Source organism: Nelumbo nucifera, chromosome 3 (assembly GCF_055504915.1).
Source record: "Nelumbo nucifera cultivar China Antique chromosome 3, China Antique-T2T, whole genome shotgun sequence".
Taxonomy (NCBI): domain Eukaryota; kingdom Viridiplantae; phylum Streptophyta; class Magnoliopsida; order Proteales; family Nelumbonaceae; genus Nelumbo; species Nelumbo nucifera.
Window position 1 is genome coordinate 78,238,918 of NC_142651.1, and position 25,560 is coordinate 78,264,477.

At 39.5% G+C, this 25,560-nt stretch overlaps 1 protein-coding gene across 13 annotated transcripts; it reads right to left on the reverse strand.

Moving 5' to 3' along the window:
- Nucleotides 1-9,331: 9,331 nt before the first annotated feature.
- Nucleotides 9,332-19,814, reverse strand: LOC104610244 (CBL-interacting protein kinase 23-like). Of its 13 annotated transcripts, none has more exons than XM_088900518.1 (16): nucleotides 19,483-19,616; nucleotides 18,945-19,358; nucleotides 17,130-17,192; nucleotides 16,746-16,817; nucleotides 16,518-16,625; nucleotides 16,253-16,333; nucleotides 16,013-16,066; nucleotides 15,774-15,899; nucleotides 14,807-14,896; nucleotides 14,539-14,658; nucleotides 14,299-14,415; nucleotides 12,418-12,534; nucleotides 11,809-11,865; nucleotides 11,625-11,699; nucleotides 11,270-11,339; nucleotides 9,332-9,603 (listed from the first exon to the last, which is right to left on the reverse strand). In XM_088900518.1, exons 2-16 carry the CDS (start codon nucleotides 19,122-19,124, stop codon nucleotides 9,581-9,583), a joined length of 1,353 nt encoding a protein of 450 aa, XP_088756644.1. In that variant the 5' UTR covers nucleotides 19,125-19,358; nucleotides 19,483-19,616; the 3' UTR covers nucleotides 9,332-9,580. The 13 variants fall into 13 exon arrangements, 12 of the variants coding, with proteins under 12 accessions (XP_088756644.1, XP_010275071.1, XP_088756645.1 ...); XM_010276769.3 differs by having other exon boundaries at nucleotides 11,267-11,339; XM_088900519.1 differs by having other exon boundaries at nucleotides 9,332-9,412; nucleotides 18,945-19,814.
- Between the last annotated feature and the right edge of the window lie 5,746 nt (nucleotides 19,815-25,560).

Here is a 25,560-nt window from a genome sequence, read left to right on the forward strand (position 1 = left end):
CACCTAATAGGTCTTTTATCCACATGATTTCAACAACCCCATGAGACATAGCTCTGTATTCTACTTCAACACTAGATCTATCCACCACACTTTGCTTCTTACTTCTCCATGTGACCAAGTTTCCTCCTACAAAGGCACAATACCCACTGGTAGACTTTCAGTCATCAACTACCCCTACCCAATCAGCATAAATATACTTCCACCTTTAAATGTCCATGTTTCTAGAACAACAAACCAGCTCTGTGAAACTTCCTGAGGTATCTAAGGATCCTCCTGCAGCTTCAAAGTGAGTTGTCCTAGGATTGTGCATGAACTGGCTAAGGACACCCATTGCATAGGCAATATCAGGCCTGGTCATTGACCAAAACAAGAGTCTCCCTACAAGTCTTTGAAACTTCTTTACATCTTTCAAGAACTCCCCCTAATTGTCTCCCAACTGATGGTTAGGTTTAATTGGTTTCACCCCTACCTTGCTTGTATCTTCTAGTAGATCCAATACATATTTTTGTTGGAAAATAAAAATTCCCTTTTGAGAGCAGGCAACTTCAATTCCAAGGAAATAACATAAGGGTCCTAGATCTTTCACCTCAAATAGAGTGGCTAAGAATTTTTTTAGTTTTTGTATTTTAGTCTCCCAATCTCCTATGATCACTATGTCATCCACATACACAATTGAAGCTACAATTTTCCCTTCACCTTTCTTCACAAATAGAGTGTAGTCTAACTGGCATTGTTTGAACCCCATTTGTTGAACTATTAAGTGAAACTTACTAAACCAAGCCTGAGGTGATTGTTTTAACCCATATAAAGATTTTTTTAACCTACACACTTTCTGTTCATTGCCTTTGGCACAAAAACCTGGAGGTTGGGTCATGTACACTTCCTCTTCTAAGTCGCCATTTAAGAAAGCATTTTTAGTGTCCAATAGAGTTCATCTTGGCTACTAGAGCAAATGTCTCTGCATAGTCCACTCCATATATCTGTGTAAAACCTTTGCCACTAGTTTGGCCTTGTACCTTTCAACAGTTCTATCAGCCTTGTGTTTCACTGTGAACACCCACTTGCAATCCATTGGTTCCTTCCCTTCAAGAAGATTTACCAACTCCCAAGTGTCATTTTTGTGTAATGCATGAATTTTTTTTTTCATTGCATCTGTCCATTTTGAAGGGATGGGAGATCCATCATATGGATTGCAGAACCCTACAGGAAGGTTGGGCGAAATTTCAAAAATTTCTCTCCCATTCGGGAATCGTATTCCCTAATTTAGAAAACTGCCTTTTCAAGGTTCGTTCTTGAATCAAAACTGGACCAGATCTGAAACCAAAAGGAAAGAGAGGGATATACCTGATACGAAGTAACAGTAACTCCCAACGTAGGTGTTCATGCCCAAAGAGAAGCCCAAAACCTGCTTCCACTGAAGATGACATAGTGTATGCTGAGGTAAGATCAGTAGGATGGTTCTTCAGCAAGAACATGAATTATTTAGTAAGAATCGAACATGGGCTGGTGAGTACGACTTCAGATTGTTTCTTCTAGCAAGAAACAATATCAAGAACCTTTCTTGATCAGTTCCATAGGTGGAAATCGAACTGGGTAGGGGTGGCAAGAACTGAGGAGAATTTTGCAGGTTGCTGAGTATGTATAAACTGAAGAACTCGCCCCCTATTTATATCCTTCTTTGGATCAGCCTCCTAATCCAATTTGGATTTGGACTCTTAAATGGATAAGACTTATCTTATCCTTCAGCTAATCCTAATCAGGTTGTAAATCAGATTTTGTCCCCTTTAATTAACTGACTTAAGCTCAGTTCGAAATGGGCTTTAGGCCCATTAAGTCACATAACTCACTTACCCTTTAATCTACTGGCTAACTTGGCTCTCTTTGTATGGCGTGTGACCCTAACATCGATTTACAGATCAGCCACATGGGTTCAACCCAGCCTCTGTTACAAGGGCTAGTCGAATTCACTGTAGGACATAGTGAACCCCTGAGTCCACCATTGGGTCTTAATGGGCCCAACATTTATATTAAATGGTCCTTGGGTCCAGTCACCTTATGAAAACCCAAGGACTGTGGGCAGATGCAAGATTATCCAATCAGGTATTACCCTCAATGGTCTTACACTTAACCTCTCAGCCCTTTATGATCATACACTACCCGACAAGAGAGGACATCTCCCTCGGTTGCAAGGTATAGTGTTGCACTCTTTACTCACAAGTATCCCAAGAATTAAAATATTTTGCAAACATTTTGTGAAACCATAACATATAAGTATATTTTTATATAAATATATTTTGCAAAACAAATTTCAAACACATTTGAAATCCATTGTCGGCAGTTTAGGTTTCCATTAGAGGGAGTGCATTCCCCGATCATTCACTTTGTTCGACAAAGGGGTTGATCCTGTCATTATGATCACCCACTCAAGTGAATTCTCAGATTGTCCCAACATACCTAGGTTTTGACCCCCTCTAAGGATCTCACTGATTGGCATATCAAAGACAGCCCAATCCGACACCTAGTGCAGTACTTTAATCGAGTCTAGGGGTTAGGTGTAACATTCTAGTTTTGCCCATCTATCTCAAAGGTTCAGGGCAATACTGGAATTTGGTCCGGTTCAGGGTTTCAAGTAAACCCACACAGATGCTAGAAGAGCGTCGTTTCCTTAATGGTCGTCAAGCAAATGTGCAACGAGAGTCTGTGGTCCTACATCAACCATTTCAAGAAAGAAGAACTCGGTTTCAGAGACCTCGACCCTATGGTCTCTATGCACGTTGTCATCAATGTCCTCTTGCCCGGTTTGGCCCTCAAGTGCTTGGTAGCAAAGACCCCATCGAAGTCCACGGCGAAATTTCTCAAGAAGGCTCAGAAGTACATTGCCGCCGAGGAGGCCTCGACCAGTGATCGTGTTAGATAGTGTATGCCCTTAGCTCCAATCAGATTGATGTACATTATGACATTTATTGTAAATGAATAAAGTACATATTTGATTCATGTTATAGTAGTGTGTTTCTGTATAATACCCTTAAATTGGACACATATGATACCCGTGTTAGTTTAGAATGTTCACAGCCGTTGGATAAGTCTGGGGAGATTTATCCTGCCAAGGCTAACACTGATGTGCCGCCAAGTGTTGGGGTAGCCTATCTCAGCTGCCAGGGTGAGACCCAAGGTACATGCAGTGTAGGTTTACTTGAAACCCTGAATCGGACTAGATTTCCAATATTGCCCTACACCTTGGAGATTGATGGGCAAAACTGGAAAGTTACACCTGACCCATAGACTCGACTATGATACTTCACAAGGTGTCAAATTGGGTTGTCTTTGATATGCCAAAACCTAGGTATGTTGGGTCAGTTTGAGAATTCATTTGAGTGGGTGATCAAAGTGATAGGATCAACTCATTTGTCGAACAAAGGTAATGATCGGGAATGCACTCTCTCTGATGGAAACCAATACTGTTGGCAGCCGATTTCAATCATTGAAATTTGTTTTGCAAAATATATTTATATACAAATATACATATATATACTATGATTTCAAAATGTTTGCAAAATGTTTAATTCCTAGGACCCATGTGAGTAAAGAGTGCAACATTATTCCTTGCAGCCGAGGGAGAGGTCCTCTTTTGTCGGCTAGTGTTTGATCATTATGGGCTGAGAGGTTAAGTGTAAGACCATTGAGGGAAATACCTGATGGCTTGACCCACATTCCTTGGGTTTTTATAAGGTGGCTTGGCCCAGGGACCACTTAGTGTAAGTGTTGGGCCCATTAGGAATCCATGTGATGGGCTTCAGGGGGTTCTTTGTCTTTTCAGTGAATTCGGCCAGGCCTTGTAACATAGGCTTGGCTGAACCCATGTAGCTAATGTGTAGATCAATGTTTGGGTCATACACCATACAAGGAAGCCCAACTGGGCAGTAGTTTGGAAGGCTACTGAGCACATAAGACTTATTAGGCCTAAAGCCCATTTCGAACTGGTCTAATTTGATTAGTTAAAGAGAGGGGCGGATCTGGGATTGGATCTCCCTGTCCACTCAGAGAGTCTAGATCTAAATACAAATTTGGATCTAGAATCCTCCTAATGAGATTAGGAGAGAGATGATCTAATCTGCAAATAAGATAAGGATTTATCATTATCACTTGAAAAGAGTTCAGATTCAAATAAGGATTTGAATCAGGAAACTCCTAATGGGATTAGGAGCTGATCTCTTTAAGTCTATAAAAGGAGGAGGGGGCGAACCATTCAACCCATCCCAGACATCAGACCTCAGATCACACAGAGAGAAGACAGCAACAGTGTGACTGCGCCATCTTCCCCTTGCGTTCTCCTCCAGTTGTGACCTACTGCTAGTTTGATCTCTAGTTTTGTAGGAGCGATCAAGAATAGTTCTTGATATCAGTCTTTGGAAAAAGGCTGATATGAAGTCGTGCTCATAGCCTCCATCAAATTATTGCTGAAGGATTTGGTTCTTGGGAAGAACACTGTTGATTCTGCTCCACCCTACACTGTGTCATCTTCAGTGGGAGCAGTCTTTGGAGACTTCTTTAGGCGTGAACACCTTCATTGGAGGATATTGTTTCTTCGTATCAGATATATCCCTCTCCTACCTTTTGGTTTCAGATCTAATCCGGTTCTCGGTTCAAGATTGATCATTGAAAATGCAGATTTTCTAAAACAGGGATATGATTCCTAGGTGGGAGAGAGAAATTTTTGAAATTTCGCCCTACCTTCCTGTAGGGTTCGGCCATCCATATGATGGATCTCTCATCCCTTCAGATCGCCAAGAAGGAGAGGCCGACCGCCTGCATGGGGGCCTAGAGAAGAAGGAAAAGAACGGGGACCACTACAACAACAACAACAAGGACAACAAGAATTTAGCAGTCTCGGCCCTGGCTTTAAATCAGTACACGCCATTCAACTCCACTCAAACGCAGATCCCGATGCAGGTCAAAAAGGAGTACGTGAAGTGACCAAAAAAGTTGAAGAGGAACCCCAAGAGGGGGAACTCGAGAAAATACTACAAGTACCACTGCGGCACCGGCCACGACATCGGGGACTGCTATGAGTTAAAGAATGAAATAGAGTCCCTCATCCGTCGCGGTCACCACAAGTAGTACGTCGGGGGCGAGATCGCTCCCCTCCCCACCAGCAGGGGCCTGAGGTCGAGGTGTCCTCTCAACAAGTACCAGCGTCCTCTCAGCCGGCGCAGGAACCCTCTCTACGAGCCTCTTCAACATCTGCCCCTCGAACGTGCCCGCAATTAGGGCCTTCTTCTTCGCCAGCGTGCTCTCCAACAACATTCTCTTTACGTTCAACGACGTCTCTACAAAAATGAACAAGGAATTAGTGCCTCCAAGAAGGGCAAAAGCCAATGTGTTAAGAAGCCGATAGTAGGCCTTCTCTTACTGAGGTAGGCTGAGCCCAGGAAAAACCAAGGAAAACTCCTTCGACATAAGAGGCTTGGCCCGGATCATCCCCAACACTAGGATGTGGGTCATCACTATGGCTTTATCATCCCGAAGAAGAGGCGTGGCCTTTTCGGCAGATAGGTACATCTCCCCCTAGTAGGCCTTCTCTTATCGATGTAGGCTAGGCTGAGCCCAGGAAAAACCAAGGTAAACTCCTTCGACACAAGATGCTTGGCCCGGATCATCCCCAACACTAGGATGTGGGTCATCACTGTGGCTTCATCATCCCGAAGAAGAGGCGTAGCCTTCTTGGCAGATAGGTACATCTCCCCCTAGCCTGACTTAAACGGCCAACCCTCGGGGCAGGAAACAAAGAAAAAATTATTCTTCCAATTGTGGATGGACGAGGGGTTATCTATAGGTAGGATTCTCCGAGGCTAAAAATAGTATACCCCACCTTCAGTAGGATGTGACCTCGGCATGAACAAGGCATGAAACACCTTCGGCTTCAAGTTCATGTCCTGAAGTCGAGCCACCACCAGCATGGTGACGATGATCCTAAGGGCGTTGGGGGCTAATTGGCTAAGTGTGATACCGTACCACTTCAGTAGTTGAGAGATTTGAGGATGGAGGGGAAATCTAAGGCTGAACTTTAGGAAGTGCTGGTAGACGTAGATCTCCCCCTCCTCCAGTGTCCATGGCCGATCACTAGTGTTGAGGACCCTAAGTCTATAGGACCGAGGGATGTGGTACCTCCTAGCCAAGGACTTCACCTGGTCGTAATCTGTAATGTTGTCATGCTCCAAGCGTGACAGACACTATGTTTACCCCTCGGGTAGCACACTCAGCCACCGTCCTCGAGCTGGGCTCGGGGACCTCCTCCCCTCTACCACTAGGGGGACCCCTCGGCCTCCTTTAGCATCGCAGATGCGGTGCTCTCACAGGGAGAGCCTTCACCCTATCAGCTGCACTCTGCACTTCCGGGGGTAATCCTCTCCCTCAGCACCTCGACCTCCCACCTCGAGGCAAGGATCTCGACTACCAAGGAGCCTCGGTTGGAGCTGACGGGTGATGAGGTCTGATAGGAGCTCGCCCCCAAAGGATCCGGGAGCTCATAGCACTCTGGACCAGAATTAGAGTAAGACATGGTGTCGAGGTGTTTACTTAAGAAGAACAAGACAAGGGCTGGGAAGTTCTAAGAAAGGCAATCTACCCAAGGGCTCTAGAAGCAAAAGGCTCTTGAAGGCAAGAGCACTCGAAGGCGATGGCCCAAATCACACCTAATCCAACAACTGTGCAGCGACCGCCTCTACGGCCCCGTCCGCTAATCGACACACATTGCTCGCCTCAGGAAGACGAAACGACGCCGGGCAAACTAATCGACCCTCTCTCCACAACTCGCTGGTCCTCCCAACCACGCTGACCTAGTGAACGTCGAACTGGTTCAACTGGATCCGTCTCCCCTATGGACACGGTCTCATAACCCGTCGCAAGCGCGACCCAGACTTGGCATCGAGGCCCATCTCCTCCACTGCTCGCAAGCTGATGGTAGCAAGTTCCACCCTACAAGAAATCAAGTTACTAGCTTGGGCACCCAAGTGCACTGCCCTCAGCACCCACAGCTGAAATCGAGGCCTCCAAGGACTTGCTTCTGCACCAGCACAGAGACAAGGCAGGGGGCAAGGTCTCCCCTCGCCCACCTTCGGCATTGGCCTCGAAGCCGAGGTTGAGACCTCCCAACAGAAAGAGCCTCCACAGTGCCCCCTAGAGAAGAGAACGAAGCCAAGTCGACACCACCTCAGGGCACGCCACGATCATCCCCAACAAAGCCGAGGTTGAGGCCCTCATCAAGAAGGACTAGTAGCGCCTCCTGGTATATATCCTAGACACTCCCTTCGGTCGAAGCCAAGGTCTTTAGCTCGGACCTCCACCACGGCCTCGGGAGTGGGAGGCAAATGATGTAGGCATGCTCAACTCGTCCAATCATGGGCCTACACATGTCAGGCGGCGCAATTCAGAGCGGACCCAATCAGGGCACGCACAAAACAGACCTCGGCGGGCTTTGCAGAGCCAATGGCACAGGGTCACTTGGCGGTCTCGGATGGCCGCGCTCCTCACATACAGACCCCATCCGGACCGTCCAAGCTCACCTACCTCCAGGCGGCCTCACATATAAATAGGAGGTGATGCCCTCTAAGTAAGGGATTGGAACTTAAGCTCTCTATCTAGCACTTGAGATCCTCTACTCCTTCGTGGCCTCGTTTGAGTGTTTGTACCTCAGGCCTAGTCCACATCTCACCATCTCTTAGTACTAACTTGACTGTCAGAGTTTCCGCCTTGGGTACCAACCTGGGGCCTCTGACGTTCTCCTCTTTGTAGGATCGACCTACTAGCCTTCGGTCACCTCTGACATTCCCCACCTTAGACCTCGGATCACTTAGTGACACCTCGATTTAGGAGCAGAATTATTGTGTTGTCCTTTGCCCATTCCGAGCATCAAGTTTGATAGATAGATAGATAGATAGAACCCTTGTGATGTAAATTGGAGCTCCACGGTCTATTGTAAAGAAAGAAGTTTTATTCATCAGCATGGCTACTTTTGGTGGACCGTCCTTATTGGACCACTTTGAATAGCATCTTTTGTAAGACAGCTGGTTTCTTTCAGACTTGCCGTTGGGATTTATTACTTGATTGCATCCTTTTCTTTGTGACCCTTTTATTGGATGGAAAAGAAATGAACAAAGAAGATTTTCTATTAATTGATCTTCTCTCTAATTTCTTTTCTCTATTTTTTCTACAAATTGACAACCGCAACCTGTTTTTTCTTTTTCCTCTCTACTATATCTATACATCTATCCACTTTGCACGTTCTCCCTTATTACTTAGATGATCGACAAAGTTGTTCTCATTTGGGACCTAATTATAGAATCTGAAATGAAGTTTCATCTTCTAAGGAGTGTGTTTTTATAAGCATTGTCACATTGTCTGAAGAGAGGGCAATGTTTTGACTTTATATCAACTAATCATTTCTCTCAATATATCAAGTCGAGAATCCAAGCACCAGTGGATGTCTGCATGACTTCTCCATTGCAGATCATCATTCATTAAATTAGGTCGATCTTATATTAGTATCCTGCTGGTGAGAGAACCAATGTTGAGTTTTCATCTAATGAGATCAGAAACTCACTCCTCACTACCAAAAGAAAAATCAAATCCAACATTATTTTTTCTTAATCTGGGGAATCATTCCAACCTTCCATAGATAAATTGTGTCCAAGGCAATCTCCATTAACTAAATCTAGTGCCCTATAAGTTCTGAGAATTATAATCGTGTCATAAATCGTATAGAAATTGTATCCAATGAATCATATCATAAATTGTAAAATTCTTTCTTTTTTTTTACGAACTTGCCAAAAAACCAAATATAGATTTATTAAAAAACTCACCTTATATTTTATCCATACCTACTATATATATACACTTAAAATAGTAAAATTTACCACTTGATCATTAGAAGCCTAAGATAAATATCATCAAGTTTGACTTGAAAGTTAAAATCCACATACAAGCTCTTTAATTTATGTATAATGGAAAATAAACTTAATTATGGCCTTAAACAACATAAATGTATAATTTCTACTAATGACTTTAAAACAAGTTCCCTTGACAAAACCAAATATAAATAAAAAAAAAGACAAAGTAGAGAATTAATTCTTAATTGAATTTATTTGAATTGAATTGTAAAAATCATGATTTCTGAATCAAATTGTAAAATTCAAACAGATTGTAAGAAATTTGCAGAAAAGGATTCAGACATAAGAGTCCAATCGAAACCCTTTGGATTCATGATTCAAACCATGAATTTTATGGTAAATCATAAGATTTTGTCAACATTGGTGCCCAGTGCATTCAATCCATGTGCTTATAAATTTTTGATATATTGAAGATACTATTACAATATTATCCTACATCCGATCGTGGAGTCACAAGTTTTATGTACCTAGTATCATCACAGCAATGAAAATTGTTTAATATTCTTCATCTGATATTGCATTCAATCCATAAGCCACTCAACCATTTCATTCTTAGTTAAGCAATTAATAAAAAAGAAAAAAATATTTGATCTTAGAAGTCCGTGAACACCATCAACAAAAAACCTGAAGGGAAGTTATCTTAAAGATGGTACAGTACCTGCAAGAAAAAAGAGAACTTGATAAAAATGAAATTATTTCCAAGGGATAATAATGGTTTAGAACCTACATCAATTAGAGTCACTTTTCAAGACTCTGAGATCTGAATTGACTGGGTTGCATACACAAAGTAAAAGAACCAGACTTGGGAGGATAATCTGAATTTGAATAGGATAACCGAAGAGATATCTTTTCTTTCTTTTCTTATGTCCAACAATTGTCTCACCAAGGAGATCACTTGGGGCAAATGTTGACTCAAGTAGGTGTTTCTATTAATTTCTGAAAAGCTGAAGTGATGACTGGTGAAAATATAATGAATGAACACAGAAAGCTCATAACAATCCAGTTGGGTCACAGTTCACAGGTTGTGTACATCTGTCCCTTCCCATACTCTGCACTGGTTCTAGATGATGATGATGATGATGATAATAATAATAATAATAATAATAATAATAATAATAATAATAATAATAATAGTGTACACATGGATTGGAAATTCAAATCTGATTACATAAACACCTCATCCAAATAGATGATAATTGGATCAAGTTGTGAAGTTTCAATTATCATTGATAGGCCTATTTGGTTGACTTCTTTTTTGTAATATTTAATCTTTTTGGTGTATCTTTTTTTTTGTTCATTTATCAAAAAATAAAAGATTTAAATAGAGGGAACTGAATGGGGTGAAAAGTAGTAGTTCAATTTATAATTTAAACCTCAAAATTAAATAGGGACTAAATTCAAAAATGAGTATTTTATCTAAAAAAAAAGGTTCCGCAATCTTATTCATATTTTTTAATAGTAGTGCAAATATAGAATTGTAGATGTATTCAATTTTTTTTTGTATTTTGTGTAAAAATAATTCTAATATGTCATACTTGTTTTTTTTAATATGATAAATATATGATATTACATGTGTACCTAAATGTTTTATGCAAAATTTTTGTATTTATTTTGTATTTTTATATTTTATTAACTTTTATTATTTATTTATGACATTAAAGGTTAACATGTTTGACCCAAAATTTGAACTATTGATCTTTGCCAAACAATAAAATAATTTCATTTTTTGTCAGTTCTAAATTATGTATTTCATTTTCATTACCAATAAAAATAGTTCTTGTTTATTACACTTATTAAAGGTTAACTTGTTTATTAAAAAATATAACATAAATGTGTCTAATTTTTCTACATTTTTTTGTAAGTTTCTATATTTATTTCTATTTTAAAAATTTTATTACTAATTATGACTTCGTAGGTTGATCAATTTGATTCGGATGGTTGAATTGCTTAGCCACCACTTGGATTTAAAAATGGTTTTGTTTTTGAGTCAGTTTTAAAATATATGGGTTTATATTGTTAAAAATATTGACATGGATCTAATTTAATAAGAGAAAATAAGAGTTAATAATTTAATTATAAGACTTAATGAGGGGATTAAATGAGGTGGGAAGTAATAATTGAAGTTACATTTTCAACCTTAGCATTAGAAATAGACTAAATACATAATTATGGGCATTTTAGTAGGCATTAAAGCTGTAATAAAATGGCTTTTATCCCTTTCTCAAACAAAGAAGTAGAGGGTAATTATCCTAAATATATAATTTGTGAGACCATATACATACACATAAAAATATATATCCTATTTGTAACCACATACTGACCACCTTTTTCTCCATTTACTTCCTCTGATTTCCAGATGATATCTTTCAACCCAGTTGAGATGTTCTTGTAAAACTGAACAATAGTTGATAGAGAAATGAAAATATGTTCAGTGACATGCATAGGTTTCATAGTCAGTAAATACTAATCAAAATTGACCTTGCTGAGTACCAATTATTAGAAAGCATAGCTCAAGGCATGTTTTCTCTCCAAGCTATGCATTCTAAAGCCTATGAGCAGTGATAGATATACAATGCATTACTGGGATTATTTTGCACCAATCAAAGTAGATGCAAATATTGAGTTATATTCAAACCAGAAAGCCATTTCCCAAGATTCAGTGGGTTTGTAATACCATACCTTGTGAAATTCCAGGGTATCTCCACCAGACTTCCTAAGCTCAACCATGTGCAGTGAAGGGGCAACCTCAAAAATCTGTGGGAGTTAGGACAGGAAAAGCAAGTATCTTATAGATATGGATCAGATAGGCTGCACATGTCTCATTAGTAGGTGTCCCTTGAAGATAATTCTTAAATGGAGGTACCTCTGTTGTGATTGATAACTGACCCTTTCTTCCAGTTTTCTCCCCTTGAAGCTTCATCTGGAACAAGAAAAAATAAGTTGCAGAGCACTTGAACTTCAGAACACTGTCAGTGATGTAATATTATTCATGTACATTGTTCCAATCCCAGCTCCAATTGGTTTAGTTGTCATGGATGTTTATCCAGGTCTGGCATTCTGGATGGAAACAAGTACCCAAAAGCAATCAAACAGCTGAACCAAGATTATACAGCCTTTCTTGTAACAAGGACCAAGTTCAGCTGCATTTTATTTCCATCAGTCAAATCTTCCCCACTTGTAATATAAGCCAGCAAAGTGGAACATAACATAAATATGTTGAGTAAGATAATCACAATTTAATAAAGATGGATTCTTTTATATTGCTCTGGTGATTTTGTAATTGTTTTTTTATTTTAATTGCATTTGTTTGAAACTTTTCTTCCTCTGTTTATAAATTGTTGATTTAGAACCCCTTCAAAATAATTAATCTACAAGTATAATGTATGGTTAAAAAATTGTTATCTTTTTCTTTCTCTTTATCTTTTCTTTCTTTAGGGGCATGACGATGGGGGATAGGGAGGATTTAGCTCACCTTGTAATTGTTTTTCTTCACATCAAATCCCAAAGGTGTGGCAGCTTCCTCAATTTTTGAGATTATCTCATTGGCAGGGCATTTAGATGTAAATCTTGTTTTCCGCTTAACAAGTCCCTAGTCATCACCGGAAATAAATATTTTCTGTTTAAGGTAAGATCTATCAAAAGTAATCACAAGGCCAAATAGGCTAGCATGCAGTATTTAACAACAGAAATATTGCAAGAAATGTCCTTAACATCTATCTGAAGCACCAATATTCTATGGCTAAAAATGATACAAGCTCATATATCATCCACATCGGCATACAGGAATATGTAATTGCTCTACATTATCTATAGATGTTGATCAAAACACAGTTACTGGTTAACAGTGTTTGCTAAACCTGATACTTTGCACTCGTGTCAGATTTTGACGTTAACCATTAATTGCAAAATTGATGGTGGTGGGTTTAAAATTTTCCAAGAGATTAATCTGGCTGCATCTTTTTGTAATTTCTGAGGTTATTTAAACCAAAATTACATTTCCCTCTCCTCCCCTGACCAATGCATTTGGAAACTCCACCCTGTTGGCAAGTTCTATACCAAGTCCAATGTTAAGGCTCTGGTTGAAGATGAGATAACCTCATACTCCCCAGCCAAGAAGGTTTGAAGTCCTCACATTCCAGATAGAGTTTTTTCTATGGAAGCTTACTTGAAGAGAATTAACACTTGTGACCTCATTCAAGAGAATAGGGAAGGTTATGAATTTGCCCCATGTTTGTTTGTTATGCCTTCAAGATGGGGAATCAGCTGAACATCTTCTTATACATTTCCAAGAGACCAGAAAAATTTGGTATCATTTCTTAAATCTTATTGGCTGCAGTTTGGTTTCTCCCAAGCATATTGTAGACTTTTTTTGGCAATGGCAAGGCAGAGGTCTCAGTAGGATGTTTGTTTGTTATGCCTTCAAGATGGGGAATCAGCTGAACATCTTCTTATACATTTTCCAAGAAACCAGAAAAATCTGGTATCATTTCTTAAATCTTATCGGCTGCAGTTTGGTTTCTCCTGAGCATATTGTAGGCTTTTTTTGGCAATGGCAAGGAAGAGGTCACAGTAGGAGAGGTAAAAATTATTGGAATATGGTAGCCCACATAGTGATGTGGGGGTATGGGAAGAAAGAAACAATCGAATCTTCAACAAGAAGGGTAGATCTTCTGAAGACCTAATTTCTCACATTTCCTACCTCTGTAGTTTGTGGAGGTTTTCAAAGGAATGTCCCTGACTGACCTAAAAAAAATCTTTATAACTTTCTTCGCTCTTTTCTGATGAGCCTAACCCTCCCCCAAGGTTTTGAAACCAGATTAGAGAGGATAATGAAATTAAAATTTGATGGAAGTTCTTCAGGTTAACAGGGTGTTACTGGGATAGGAGGTGTAATCAGAGGGAGAGATGTAACTTGTGCTGGCTTTTAGCAGCCCAATTGGGATTGCAGATTCTACAACGGCTGAGGTCATGGCAGCTCTCACTTGGATTCAAATATCTAGAGATTCATGCATATGAACACAAAGTACCCAAATTGATAGGTTAAGGCCATCAAATGGTTTGACATCATCTACCAGGCTACAAGATGTTTAAGGACCTTAACAATATAATTGAGGCCATGTTCACTTACCAATTTCTTTTACACTATAATGTCTTATATCCTATTTTTAGATTCTTACTGCAAAGAAACCACCAGAGCATACCATCAAAGTGGTTTGACATCTACCAGGCTACAAGATGTTTAAGGACCTTAACAATATAACTGAGGCCATGTTCACATACCAATTTCTTTTACATTATAATGTCTTATATCCTATTTTTAGATTCTTACTGCAAAGAAACCACCAGAGCATACCATCTGCTTCTCAAATAAAGAACTGAGGTTCAGACCCTGAGAGGTAGAGATGAGCTCAAAAGCATTCATTGCAGCTGGCTTTTCTTCTCGCTGCTCTACAACAAGATTTCCAGAGTCCTGTCCCAAGAAAAACTAAATGTGAAATTTATGAAATCTCATGTTCCTCTCAGAATTCCTACTTCACCATTATATTTTCTTAATGTTATAGGTTCTAGGTAAAAAGTATACAGGAAAGATTACCACAGATTCATCAAAAATGGCATCCACATCATCAAGACTAACATCTGCTGACTCAAAAATAGGCGGCTTATATCCTTTCTTAAACCACTCATTCTCTATGACCTCAGAAATGCTAATTCTCTGTTCAGATAATCAGAATTTAAATGACAGAACTGTAAGTGACAAAATATATGGCAATTGAAATTAGAGGAGAGTAGTAATTCCAACTTGAATCATTAAAAAAGCTAAATGCACTTGCAACAATGTGAAATGGAAATAAAAGGCATACTGTCGCTGGATTGGGGTCAAGGATCCTTTTGATTAATTTTTTTGCACTTGTTGAGAACCATGAAGGACAGTTGAAATCAGCCTTAAATATCTGCAGTCATGAGAGCACTGTTAAATTCATGTTTCATTTTTAGAAAATTAAAACATGTGCCACAAGATTATCTATGCTCAGAACACTTCTAAAAATAAACTCTTTTTGCAGAAGGCATTACAAACACTCTTAATCTGAATCCTGAACATGCATATCCAACTTTTAGCAGTTTTACCCATATTGAAACAAAAGATTCCATTTGAGATCAATATGTCTTGTGTGCTTCTTATCTCATGATGACCATTTCCCGGGTTAAGTAATATCATGGCTTCATGTTTTAACTTCTGAGGAAATTAGATGAGATCCTAGTTAAATAGTTAGTCTGAGCCTTTAGGATGGATGGTTTGTTATACACAACTAGTTACAAACTTACAATATTAAATATTGGGATGTTGCAGACTTCCGAATGGATGAACCACTGGGATCAAATTAGAGATCCTAGATTTTAGAACTATGTGCTTTTGAATTAATTTCCTTTGCTAATTTTCTTCAAACTTGAATGGAAAAACACAAATTCAGTTATTATTATTCAATTAGAAGTTTCTTGGAGGCTAAGATGACATTTGTATATGGACATGTGACAAAATTAATAAGATATCCAATTATTTAATCAAATATAACTTGTTAATACATGAAACTATGTTGTTCCTTGAGCATATTACTTACACGCCCCTCATCACACAAAAAGGGGGGAAACAGTGGCAATGTAGTGTAGACCACTAACATAGGATTCGTTTTTCCTTTTCTTTCTTCAGAAATAAATTTTACTGAATCATGGATCTAAAATTAATCTATTAAACAGCAATCTCCATGTTCTTGGTGAAGATATTTACTAACTAATCAATGTAAAATGATATATAAAGACAAAGAAACTGACCTTCTTATACAATTGCATAAGATTGGAATCCTCAAAAGGCAAATAACCGGCCATAAGAACAAAAAGGATTACCCCGCATGACCACAGGTCTGCCTTTGCTCCATCATAACCTTTGTTGTTAATCACCTGGGAAAGAGAACAGGAAATGAGGACAGCCAATGGAATTCAAAGTAAAGAAAATGAAGTTACTCTCTTATGAAGAACCCAAACTGAACTCTTATCCAATATACACAATATACCTCTGGAGCAACATAATTTGGTGTCCCACATGTTGTGTGAAGTAACCCATCTTCCTGAAACAAAAATGCTTTAAGAAGTTGAGTTTAGGATCCTATTATAAACATTGAATAATTTCTGGTTTGTTCTTCTTTTTCCTTGTTTCAACAGAAAAACAACAAAATAGAAACAAAATCTTCCCATTTAAATGAGAATGTTTTAAATAATTCTTAAGCTATGAGGTAGTGCATCATTGTACTGACCCGAACTTGCTGAGGTAGTGCACTTAATCCAAAATCTGAGACTTTAAGAATTCCATTAGCATCCAGAAGCAGATTTTCAGGCTGTGATAAGAAAGTATGGTCAGATAGATTGCATTGTATACAACTGATTAAGTTCAATATGTCCAATGTTCTGCAGAAGGCGCAATATGATGTAGTGTGAAGTGGTGGAAAAGGTCATGGAAGAAGTGGGGAGGATATTAAAGTTCAAGGTTTAAGTACATGCTTTCAGCCTTTTGAATCGCACCTTCAGGTCTCTGTGAAAAACACCCCTGCTGTGACAGTAATCTACAGCATTGATCAGCTGCTGAAAATACTTTCTTGCTTCATCTTCCTTCAATCTCCCATGACTAGCCTGGCACAAGGGAAAAACAAAGGATATAGAAACATTTCCACTGTGAATCACTTGTTTCTACCATAAGTTTGACTGAATTGTCAATAGCACAAGTAAAACCAAAGCATGCCAACATCTTACAATTTTGTCAAAAAGTTCACCACCATTCACAAATTCGAGAACAATATATATCTTTGTCTTGCTAGCCATCACCTACAACAATGGCACTCACTTTATTAACAATATATAAAAAGGCTTCTATAGATTCAGAACAGTATTGACAAAACACAAATAACATTCAAACATAGGGCTCTTATGATGAAAATATATAAGCATCCTGTCTATCAAAATTATGTAAGAAATTTTAAGATTATCTAATTAAAGAACATCTAGAAGCTGGAAATGGAATGATGAATAGGCAAGGGAAAAAATAAAACCAATAAATAAATGAAGCTCAGGGAGTAAGATTAGCATAACACAAATTGCTGGATCAATTGGATATAGGAAAGATGCAACTGGTCATACCTCATACATACGAATGACATTTGGATGTCTGATCAATTTCATGGTTGAAATTTCACGTTTAATCTGCATAAAACAACATGAAGAACAGTGTTATGGAACAGAATCTAAATACGGACTCTATGAATTTATGCATGGGAAGCTTCTCATGCCAAAGATGTTTATGCATGGGAATTGGAATCAAATACTCAAACCATGAGTTTCATGGTAAAGCATAATCAAACAACAAACAAACAAAATAACAATTTGAAAGGCAAAAAACAAAACAAAAAACAATCTGGCCAAAGCATCCCACATAGATGTGGTCAGGAAAACTAAGAGGGTATTTAGTAGTGTGAAAATATCATGGACAGGACCGTTTTGATCCTGTCCACGATAGAATGTAGTGTTCTGCTTTGTATGGACAGTCCTCATTTTATTTAATCTTTTAATATATTTTAATTTATATTGAAATTATTCTTTTAAATTGTTTATTGCTGAAGATAATATTAAAATGATAAATATATTTATTTTTATATTTATTAGTAATTACGTATTGGTGTGTTATTTTATCCATTATTATTTTATATTATTATTTCAATTGGCTTAAATTGTGTTTTTTTTTCATTGATGATCATATGGTGCAAATGGATCGGACCATCCAATACAAATCCGATCCTGTTTTGTCAGATTTGGATAACCCTTTATCGGGTTTTTTGGATCAGATCCAATTGGAATTTGGATCACCCCTATCCAATCTGATCCGACCTATATGTATATATTTATAAACATATTTACTTATAAAAATTCATGTATATATAATATATTTATTTATAAATATGCTTATATTGCATTTGTTGTAAATTTTTTATAAAAAGGCATGTATATATTAATATATATGATGAAAATAATTGAAAAAATACTTATACTTTTGGTTTTTTTTATATAAAATTTTTTGTTTTTTCTTTTAATAATTTATTAATTTTTTTTCATAATTTGAATCGGTTCGGATTAGATTCAGATATCTAACATCTTTAACGGATTAGAATTTGAATTACCACTTATGAGATCCAATTGGATCTTCAGATCAAATCGGATCAGATCTTGTATTCTGCTATCGGATCGGATTTGGATATATCTTGGTTTGAATCTGATCCAATCCGTTTGCATCTTATGGGTATAAACAGTAGTGTGGTGTAAACAGTAGTGTTGTGTGGATTGGTCCTGCCTTGACCAGCACACACCCACCGATTTCTCATCCACGTTACATAAGACTCCCTAAGGTAATAAATCCATTAAAATGGGAAAAACAAGAAAAGAAAACCCCATTTCTCAATGATAGCACTAATCATGCTTTGCTTCTTTTTCTGATTTTCTTTTGATCAACCGGAGCCAGACATTTTATTGGCAGCAGGCAATCAAAAGCAAAAGTTATATCATATTGAAACTAATTTGTAGAACATATTTTAAGTTAAGTTCGATATAAATGAACTGAGTAACTAGTTAACTCGAACTTCAGTAATAGAAGAATTCGACATTGAACTTTATCTTCCAATCCTCCACCCCCGGCAAAAATTCCGCAAAATAAAATTCTCATATCAATAAGTTTGAAATCAATGTATTTTTCTTCTAGTGTAATAGCTTGCTAAAATTCTTCTATTAGATGAAGAAAAGAACTTAACTAAGGTAACCCAAAGAGGAGAACCTTAAAACAAGAATTACAGAATCAGGCAAATTCAAAATAAAAAATAAAAAATAAACGATCAATTCCCCTTAAAAAAGGAAGGAAATATAGAGCAGAAGGCGGCAAAACAAAAGGGGCAAAAGCAGTAAAAGTACCTGACCAACCATCTTATGCTTGAGAACCTTCTCCTTATCGAGAATCTTAATGGCAACATTCTCCCCCGTCTCGGCATTGCGAGCGAACTTCACCTTAGCAAACGTACCCTCGCCAAGCGTCCGACCTAGATCGTACTTCCCGATACGCGTTCTGCTGCTGCTACTGGCACGAGAAGTCATCTTCAGATTCTTGATTTCCTTTCCCGCAGTCTCTCACTCCCCCTTATCTCTTCTTCTATATTTTCTTTTCACAGACTTCTAAGATCTCTTCTTCTTACAGGGTTGCCAAACCTGAGACTTCATCACCTTCATCTCTCCTTCCTTTCTATTGAAACAACTACGAACAGCCAAAAGAACGCCCACCCCCAACACCAACCAATTGAAGCTCTGCTCTTGAAAGATCGAAGCAGGGATCTAGCGATAGGATGAAATTAATCAACCAATATTAATAATGATTCAGGTAGAAAAAAAATAAGAAAAAATGTCGGATTTTTCATGGCAGATCGAATAACGGATTCAATTTTTTAATCTTTGTCACCTATCTTCCTCCCCTTTTCTTCTATTCTGAATCTCCTCCACCAAGAGGATACAGTGATTGGACTTTTCTCTATATTGTTAGAGAGAGAGAGAGAGAGAGACGAATGTTCGTGCATATACGAGGATACGTCTCCCTTTATATATTCCTGGCTTTGAAAAATGAGCTACTTAGCCCAGGGCAAAAACTGTGACGACGACGACCCTCGATGCATCGATGTGGTCCCCATTGAATTGGACGAAGTGGGACACAGCAATGCGTCAAAGGCCGTGATTTTACGGTTCTAGCCCAGCGCTACTCCAGTGGGAGTAGCTGATTTCTCCTCCGGTTGTTTCACTCTACTCTCTATCCGGAGAAAGCGTTAAGAGACAAGGGATGAAACCAGTCTGGGCGGTCGGTTGTGTTTTCTCTTTTCTGGACGGCAGTATATCTTTTTCAGCGGTCGTAATAAATTAAAATTAAAATTAAAATGAATGAGTAGCGTTTCTCTCTCTCTCTCCCCCTTCTCTTTTATTTGTTCCTTTTACTACTGCACCGGCCTGATCTGACACGTGTATTAGCAACGTGTCGTTGGGTTCACGTCTATAACTCCATCTCCACCAAAAGAATATCCTATCAGCAACTCAGGCTTCAAACTTGGGTAGTAGATTTTAAATCAACGATGAAAAGTCTTCGTTACCATAGACTATTATTGGATCTGACATCTGAGTCCTTTCTGATATTTTTGGTTACCGTGCTTATCCTCAACCCCGAGATAATCGTTTTTTGTTCAGAAATCAGAATACGAGTTTCAAGGCAGCGTTGCAAAGGGATTGAATCTAATGACTAATCGAATATAGGTTGACTCAAATTGCATTTGTTTATTGTCCAATTCTGATCAACAGTCAATCCAGTATTCAAATAGTCTAATAGATATTTAATACTAGCGGGGCTCGTGTGATGCACGGGATGGGCACGACTCGCTCACGTAAGTAAAAGACAGGTTTGGGGCGAGTGATAGGATTCAGTCACTCCATGGCCCGTCGAATAACCACCGTAGCCTTGCATTTGCATTAGGAATATCTGCCCATGAAATAAAGTATAAAAGTATAGAGATGTTCTCAATGTAATACTAAAAAGGCTGTTCGAATATTGTTTGAAGGGGCCTTGCAGTGGCCCGATCTCTTGGGGCGGAGCACCAATTCAGAATTTCTAAATTTTTTTCACCATCGTGAGGTAATTATTTAAAAAAAATTAGTTTATAGATATTTATGAATAAGATTATAGAAATTTTGAAATATTTTAGGAATTGGATTATAAGAATTCGGGGGTATTTTATAAATAAAATTATGGGATCTTAGGATTATAAGAATATGAAGAAAACTTAAAGATATTTTAAAAATCAATAATAAATCTATAGATATTTTATTAATTTACTATCGAGTTCGGGGAATTATATACAAACTCTATCCCTAATTTGGAACAAAAATATTTTCCCTGCCTCCACCCGTCTTTGCCCCGTCCCCATTTAAGATTGGATAAAGCTTGTCCCGTTTGGGGCAGGGCAGGGTAGGGCCCCAATTTTACGAGGAAAATTGCCATCCCTACAATTCTAATAATTTTCTAGAACTAATTAACTAATAGTAAATTAAATAACAATAAGTTACAATATTTTATGATAATTTCCAAAAAAAAATATTGAAATTGCTATTGATTAGTAGTAATGTATGGTAAATTAATTGTTTACAACAAAAATAAATTAATGTAAACTATTTAATTTTTAAGCTTAAATTGTTTACTATTAAGCAAAGTAAATGTAATTATAGTAATTACATTATTTTTTAATTAAACCAATTGTAGTTAATTAATGTAAAACTAGGTATAATCAAAGTCAACCAAGTGGTCTACACCCTTGTGGCTAGACTTAATAATTTTCCTAAATTATTTATTGAAATAATAATAATGGATTGTTATTTAAATAATTATAAAATAATTTTTGATAGATTAATTTCCTAATTTAATTTTCCTAAACTTTTTAATAATTATTTAGTTGAATGATAATAATAGATAATTATTTAAATAGTTCTGGAGAATAGGTTTTTCATAGATCAATTTCTTAGTTTTTTAATTACTTATTAAAAATAATTATGGATTATTAGTTAAAGAGTTTCTCTAAATTATTTGATAATTGTTAACTATAAATTATGATTTTATAGAAATTATTAAACTACGTTAATTAGTAATATCTTTTATCAATAAATTATTATTGTAAAAATTTAATAAAATTTTGTTAAATTACGATGATTAATGTAAATTACGCTAAATGTTGAAATTTTGAGCATTTATTAATAACCAAAAAATATTAAATAATGGATTGTTTATTAATTTTTGGTAGATTATTGAATTATTTAATATTTTTTAAATAATGGATTATTTCTAAAATAATTATTTCATAATTTTTGGTAGAATATTTTCTAGGAGTTTTTAATAATTTTCATAACTAATGGATTATTTAACAGTAGATTATTATTAAGAGTAGATTATTTAACAATAATGGAAGATGTCATGAGTATAAAGGAAACATCAAATTCCCCTTATTCCCCTCTCTTTGCTTGAAATCATGTCTATAGACATAAATATTGTTTGATTTGGAAAACCAAATCTTAATAAATTATGGTCCTATTTTTATGGGAAAGTGGAGAGAATAGAGGGGAACTAGAGATAGAAGTGAAGGAGAGGATAAAACATATATTGAGCTAATTAAGGAGAAAACCTTTCCATGAGCATTAAGAACCTCTTTTCCATGTGCCTGAGAGCGCAAATCTCCTGAATGGACACCAGAACATGGGTCAACACATGGCATGGCCACCACCACTCTATCCAAGCCTAACACTCAATAAATTGTAGAATTATGACATGTGAATCCTATATGGACTCAACCCATGTTGGAGGGAGATTCAAAATTTCAAGAATCTCTCCTCCCTCCCTTGTATTTTTGAGTTTTGTCTTTTCCTCTTCCCTCTCTTCAATGCATAGGAAGACTCATTGTCCCACATTGCTTGGCAAAGGAATAGAGGTGGAGTATATCTATAGTTTTGCTCTCTCTATGGGTAGGGACCCATAGGAGGAAAGCACTATGGATATTCCCATGCATGTGAGGGGGGATGCTTTTCACATACGCACACTGAGTCGAGCCAGGTCGGGTCGGGGCACGAATGCATGTGCGTGTGCGTGTGCACACATGCTACACCGGATGATTTTGCATCTCTTCCTCTCTATGCCTCTTCGAACAAGTGCACTATTCTAAAGAGGCCTCTATTTGAAAGGACACTTTTGTTTCCATTCGAGTGATTGAGAACACTTTATAAAAGGAGTGTTGGTCGACCCAGTTTCACACACCAATACATTTCGGCAGTCTTCTCTTCTCTGTCTTCTTTGTCAGTCTGAGCATCATTCTCTATGGTTCGTGGAGGTTTGGTAAGTGACTACATGCCTACCAATGGTATGTGGGCTATTTTATCTTGGCGACCAATTTGCAATCACTCGGCTGCATTGTAGGGAGCAAATGCGATTTTAAGGAGAGTAACCAAGTGGCATGACTCATCCCTCATTCTCTCTGCAAGTTCTCAATTTCGTAGTTCTGCAACACTACTGATGAAGGAAGATTTGGCCCGACCTCGCAATCACTCCACGTGGCAAAAACGAATAGCTCGACACTTAAAACAGCGTACCCAGGGTGCAAGCACCAAAGGGAAGAAACCAGCAGTCCGAACTCCCTTCGAGGAGTCTGAACTCCCTTCGAGGAGCCCGAACTCCCTTTGAGGAGCCCGAACTCCCTATGAGGAGCCCGACCTCTCTACTAAGAGCTCAAACTCCCTACAAGGAGCCCGAACTCTCCCTTGGGCCCCAAGCCACACAAAGCAGTGACCCGAACTGGCCCGCCTCATGGCAGTTCGGGACACTCCCCTATCCGAACTCAAGACTTCACCTCATTCACCACTCCAGCACTTTGCCTTTGAGACGCCGAGCTGAATAAACGTACCATACTTGACACCGAGGAGGTCCGTATCCAAGGGGCGGCGCATCTGACTGACTTGGGATCTGATGCTTGACAGGCGCACTACAACAGTCACCTACCACCGCCACCTGCCACCATCATCGCCAGTCGCAGAGACGGCTCCGACAAAAGGAAGCAGTGGCGGTTCTGACCAGCAGCGGGGATGACACCCGAACTGACAGAAGACCAGAGGTAACCGCACCCGACCTGACAGAAGCTTAGGAGTGAGTGCACGAGGTGGCTATAAAAGGCCCCCTACCCCCAAGAACAAGGTATGCAAACTTTGCGCTATCTGGATTTATCTTGCCTTTAAAGGATTCTAACTTGAGCTTCGGAGCCTTTACACCGGGTTCCCCCCGGAGCTTCCTTATCTTCTCCATTTCAGGTTCCCTGCAATTCCATTCAAAGGCAAGGTCGTTGACAGCTAAGACTGGCCGGATTGTGCACCATCAATTGGCGTCGTCTGTGGGAAACGCTTCAAAAAGCCTCCCTCCAAACTCTCATAAACTCTTTTCTTCAAAAAACCCAACACTCATGGCTTCTTCCAGCAACGCCGGACGTGGCACGGAGACAAACACCACCGGGGAACAACTTCAAGTCCCTGTGGTGTGCGTCGGATAGTTCACCATCCCCCTTTCGGTGGATGGGATCCCTAGCTTGAATGCGCCACAAGTAGTGGCGCCCGTAAACCTTCCTGCCATGAGCATCCCCTTTCCTCCCCCTATCGAGACAACCTTTACTGAACCAACTGCCGTCCCCCTAGCAGCCAACCAAAACCGGTTGGACGACCTGATGCAGTGCATGCGGGCAATGCAAGCCCAAATGCAACAGTTTCAGCAACACCAGCTCCATCAGCACCAAGTATTGCACAACATCTCCCAGTACCACTATCAACAGCAGTTCCCCCAACTACCGCTGAACCAACCACTACTTCCACCTCGGCACCCTGCTCCGAGGCCGGTTAAGGCCTCCCCATAGGATGGACGCCCCCACCAGGGAAAGGCCTCTCGGCCCCAGAACCCCCCTAATAGCCAGGCCTCATCCCCAGGCCGAAGAGAGAGAAAAATCATCCCTGCCTCGCAGCTCGCAGGCGGGTCAGGAACCTCGCCCGCAAGGTCGGCACCTCGGCGCTCCAGGCCCGAGTTCCCGCTCACGGAAAATCAATTCGGTGCCCTGGCAGTAGACTACCAGCATTCCAGGCCCATCGAGCTCGGCAACACAGAGGCCAGCAGCGCCAGTACCAGGCCCACTCAACAACGAAGGCGCCGGCGAAGTCGCCAAACTGCCACCCGTGTCCTGCCAGAGCTCAGAGGCAAGGAGGAGATGAACTCGGACGAGGTAGGAGCTGCCCCGATTCTCTCAGTTCCTTCCCCCCTCGCATCAGAACTCCTGGCGGTCCCCTTGCCCAGAGATTTCAAGCTCCCACCTTTGGACAAGTATGATGGGTCCTTCGACCCCAACGACCACGTTGACGCTTTTCAGTCCCAAATGCACCTCGCCAGGGCCAGTGAATCGTGCATGTGCGTGGCCTTCACCACCACCTTCAAGGGGGTAGCCCGCACTTGGTACAGGAACCTGGCCCCCGGGTCGATAAAATGCTGGGCCCAGTTCATGTAGGTCTTCACCGCACACTTTGTCACCAGCAAGCGGTGCCCCAGAATAGAGGAAAGCATCTTCGGAGTAGTCCAGAGGGAACGAGAATCCATCTAGGGCTACATCAAGCGATTCAATGAAGCATGCTTACAGAGACTGCGGTTAGACCCCGCGGTGCAGCTCGCGGCGGCCAAGAGAGAAGTAACGCACAAAGAGTTCAAATGGCACATGGTAGCTAACCAGCCCGCAACCGTGGCCGACTTCCTCAAGCTCGCGGATAAGTTCATGAGAACAGAGGAAGAAATCAACCAACGAACCAAAAGCGGGAACGAGAAAAGAAAGAGGGAAGGCGAGCCCTCCAACCCAGTCAATAGGAAAAACCCGGCCCGAGAGCCGAAGCCGAACCAGTCATTCCGAGCTCCCCTAGCAGTTCGGACGGATTACACGCCGTT

Excerpts from the sequence above, each read along its gene's own strand:
- LOC104610244 (XM_088900517.1), bottom strand. The coding sequence starts at position 19,124 with ATGACTTCTCGTGCCAGTAGCAGCAGCAGAACGCGTATCGGGAAGTAC. Across the intron at positions 16,818-17,129 it reads ATGTCATTCGTATGTATGAG|GTGATGGCTAGCAAGACAAA; the intron begins GTATGACCAGTT and ends CCATTGTTGTAG. Across the intron at positions 12,535-14,298 it reads CTTTATTTGAGAAGCAGATG|GGACTTGTTAAGCGGAAAAC; the intron begins GTATGCTCTGGT and ends GGTGATGACTAG.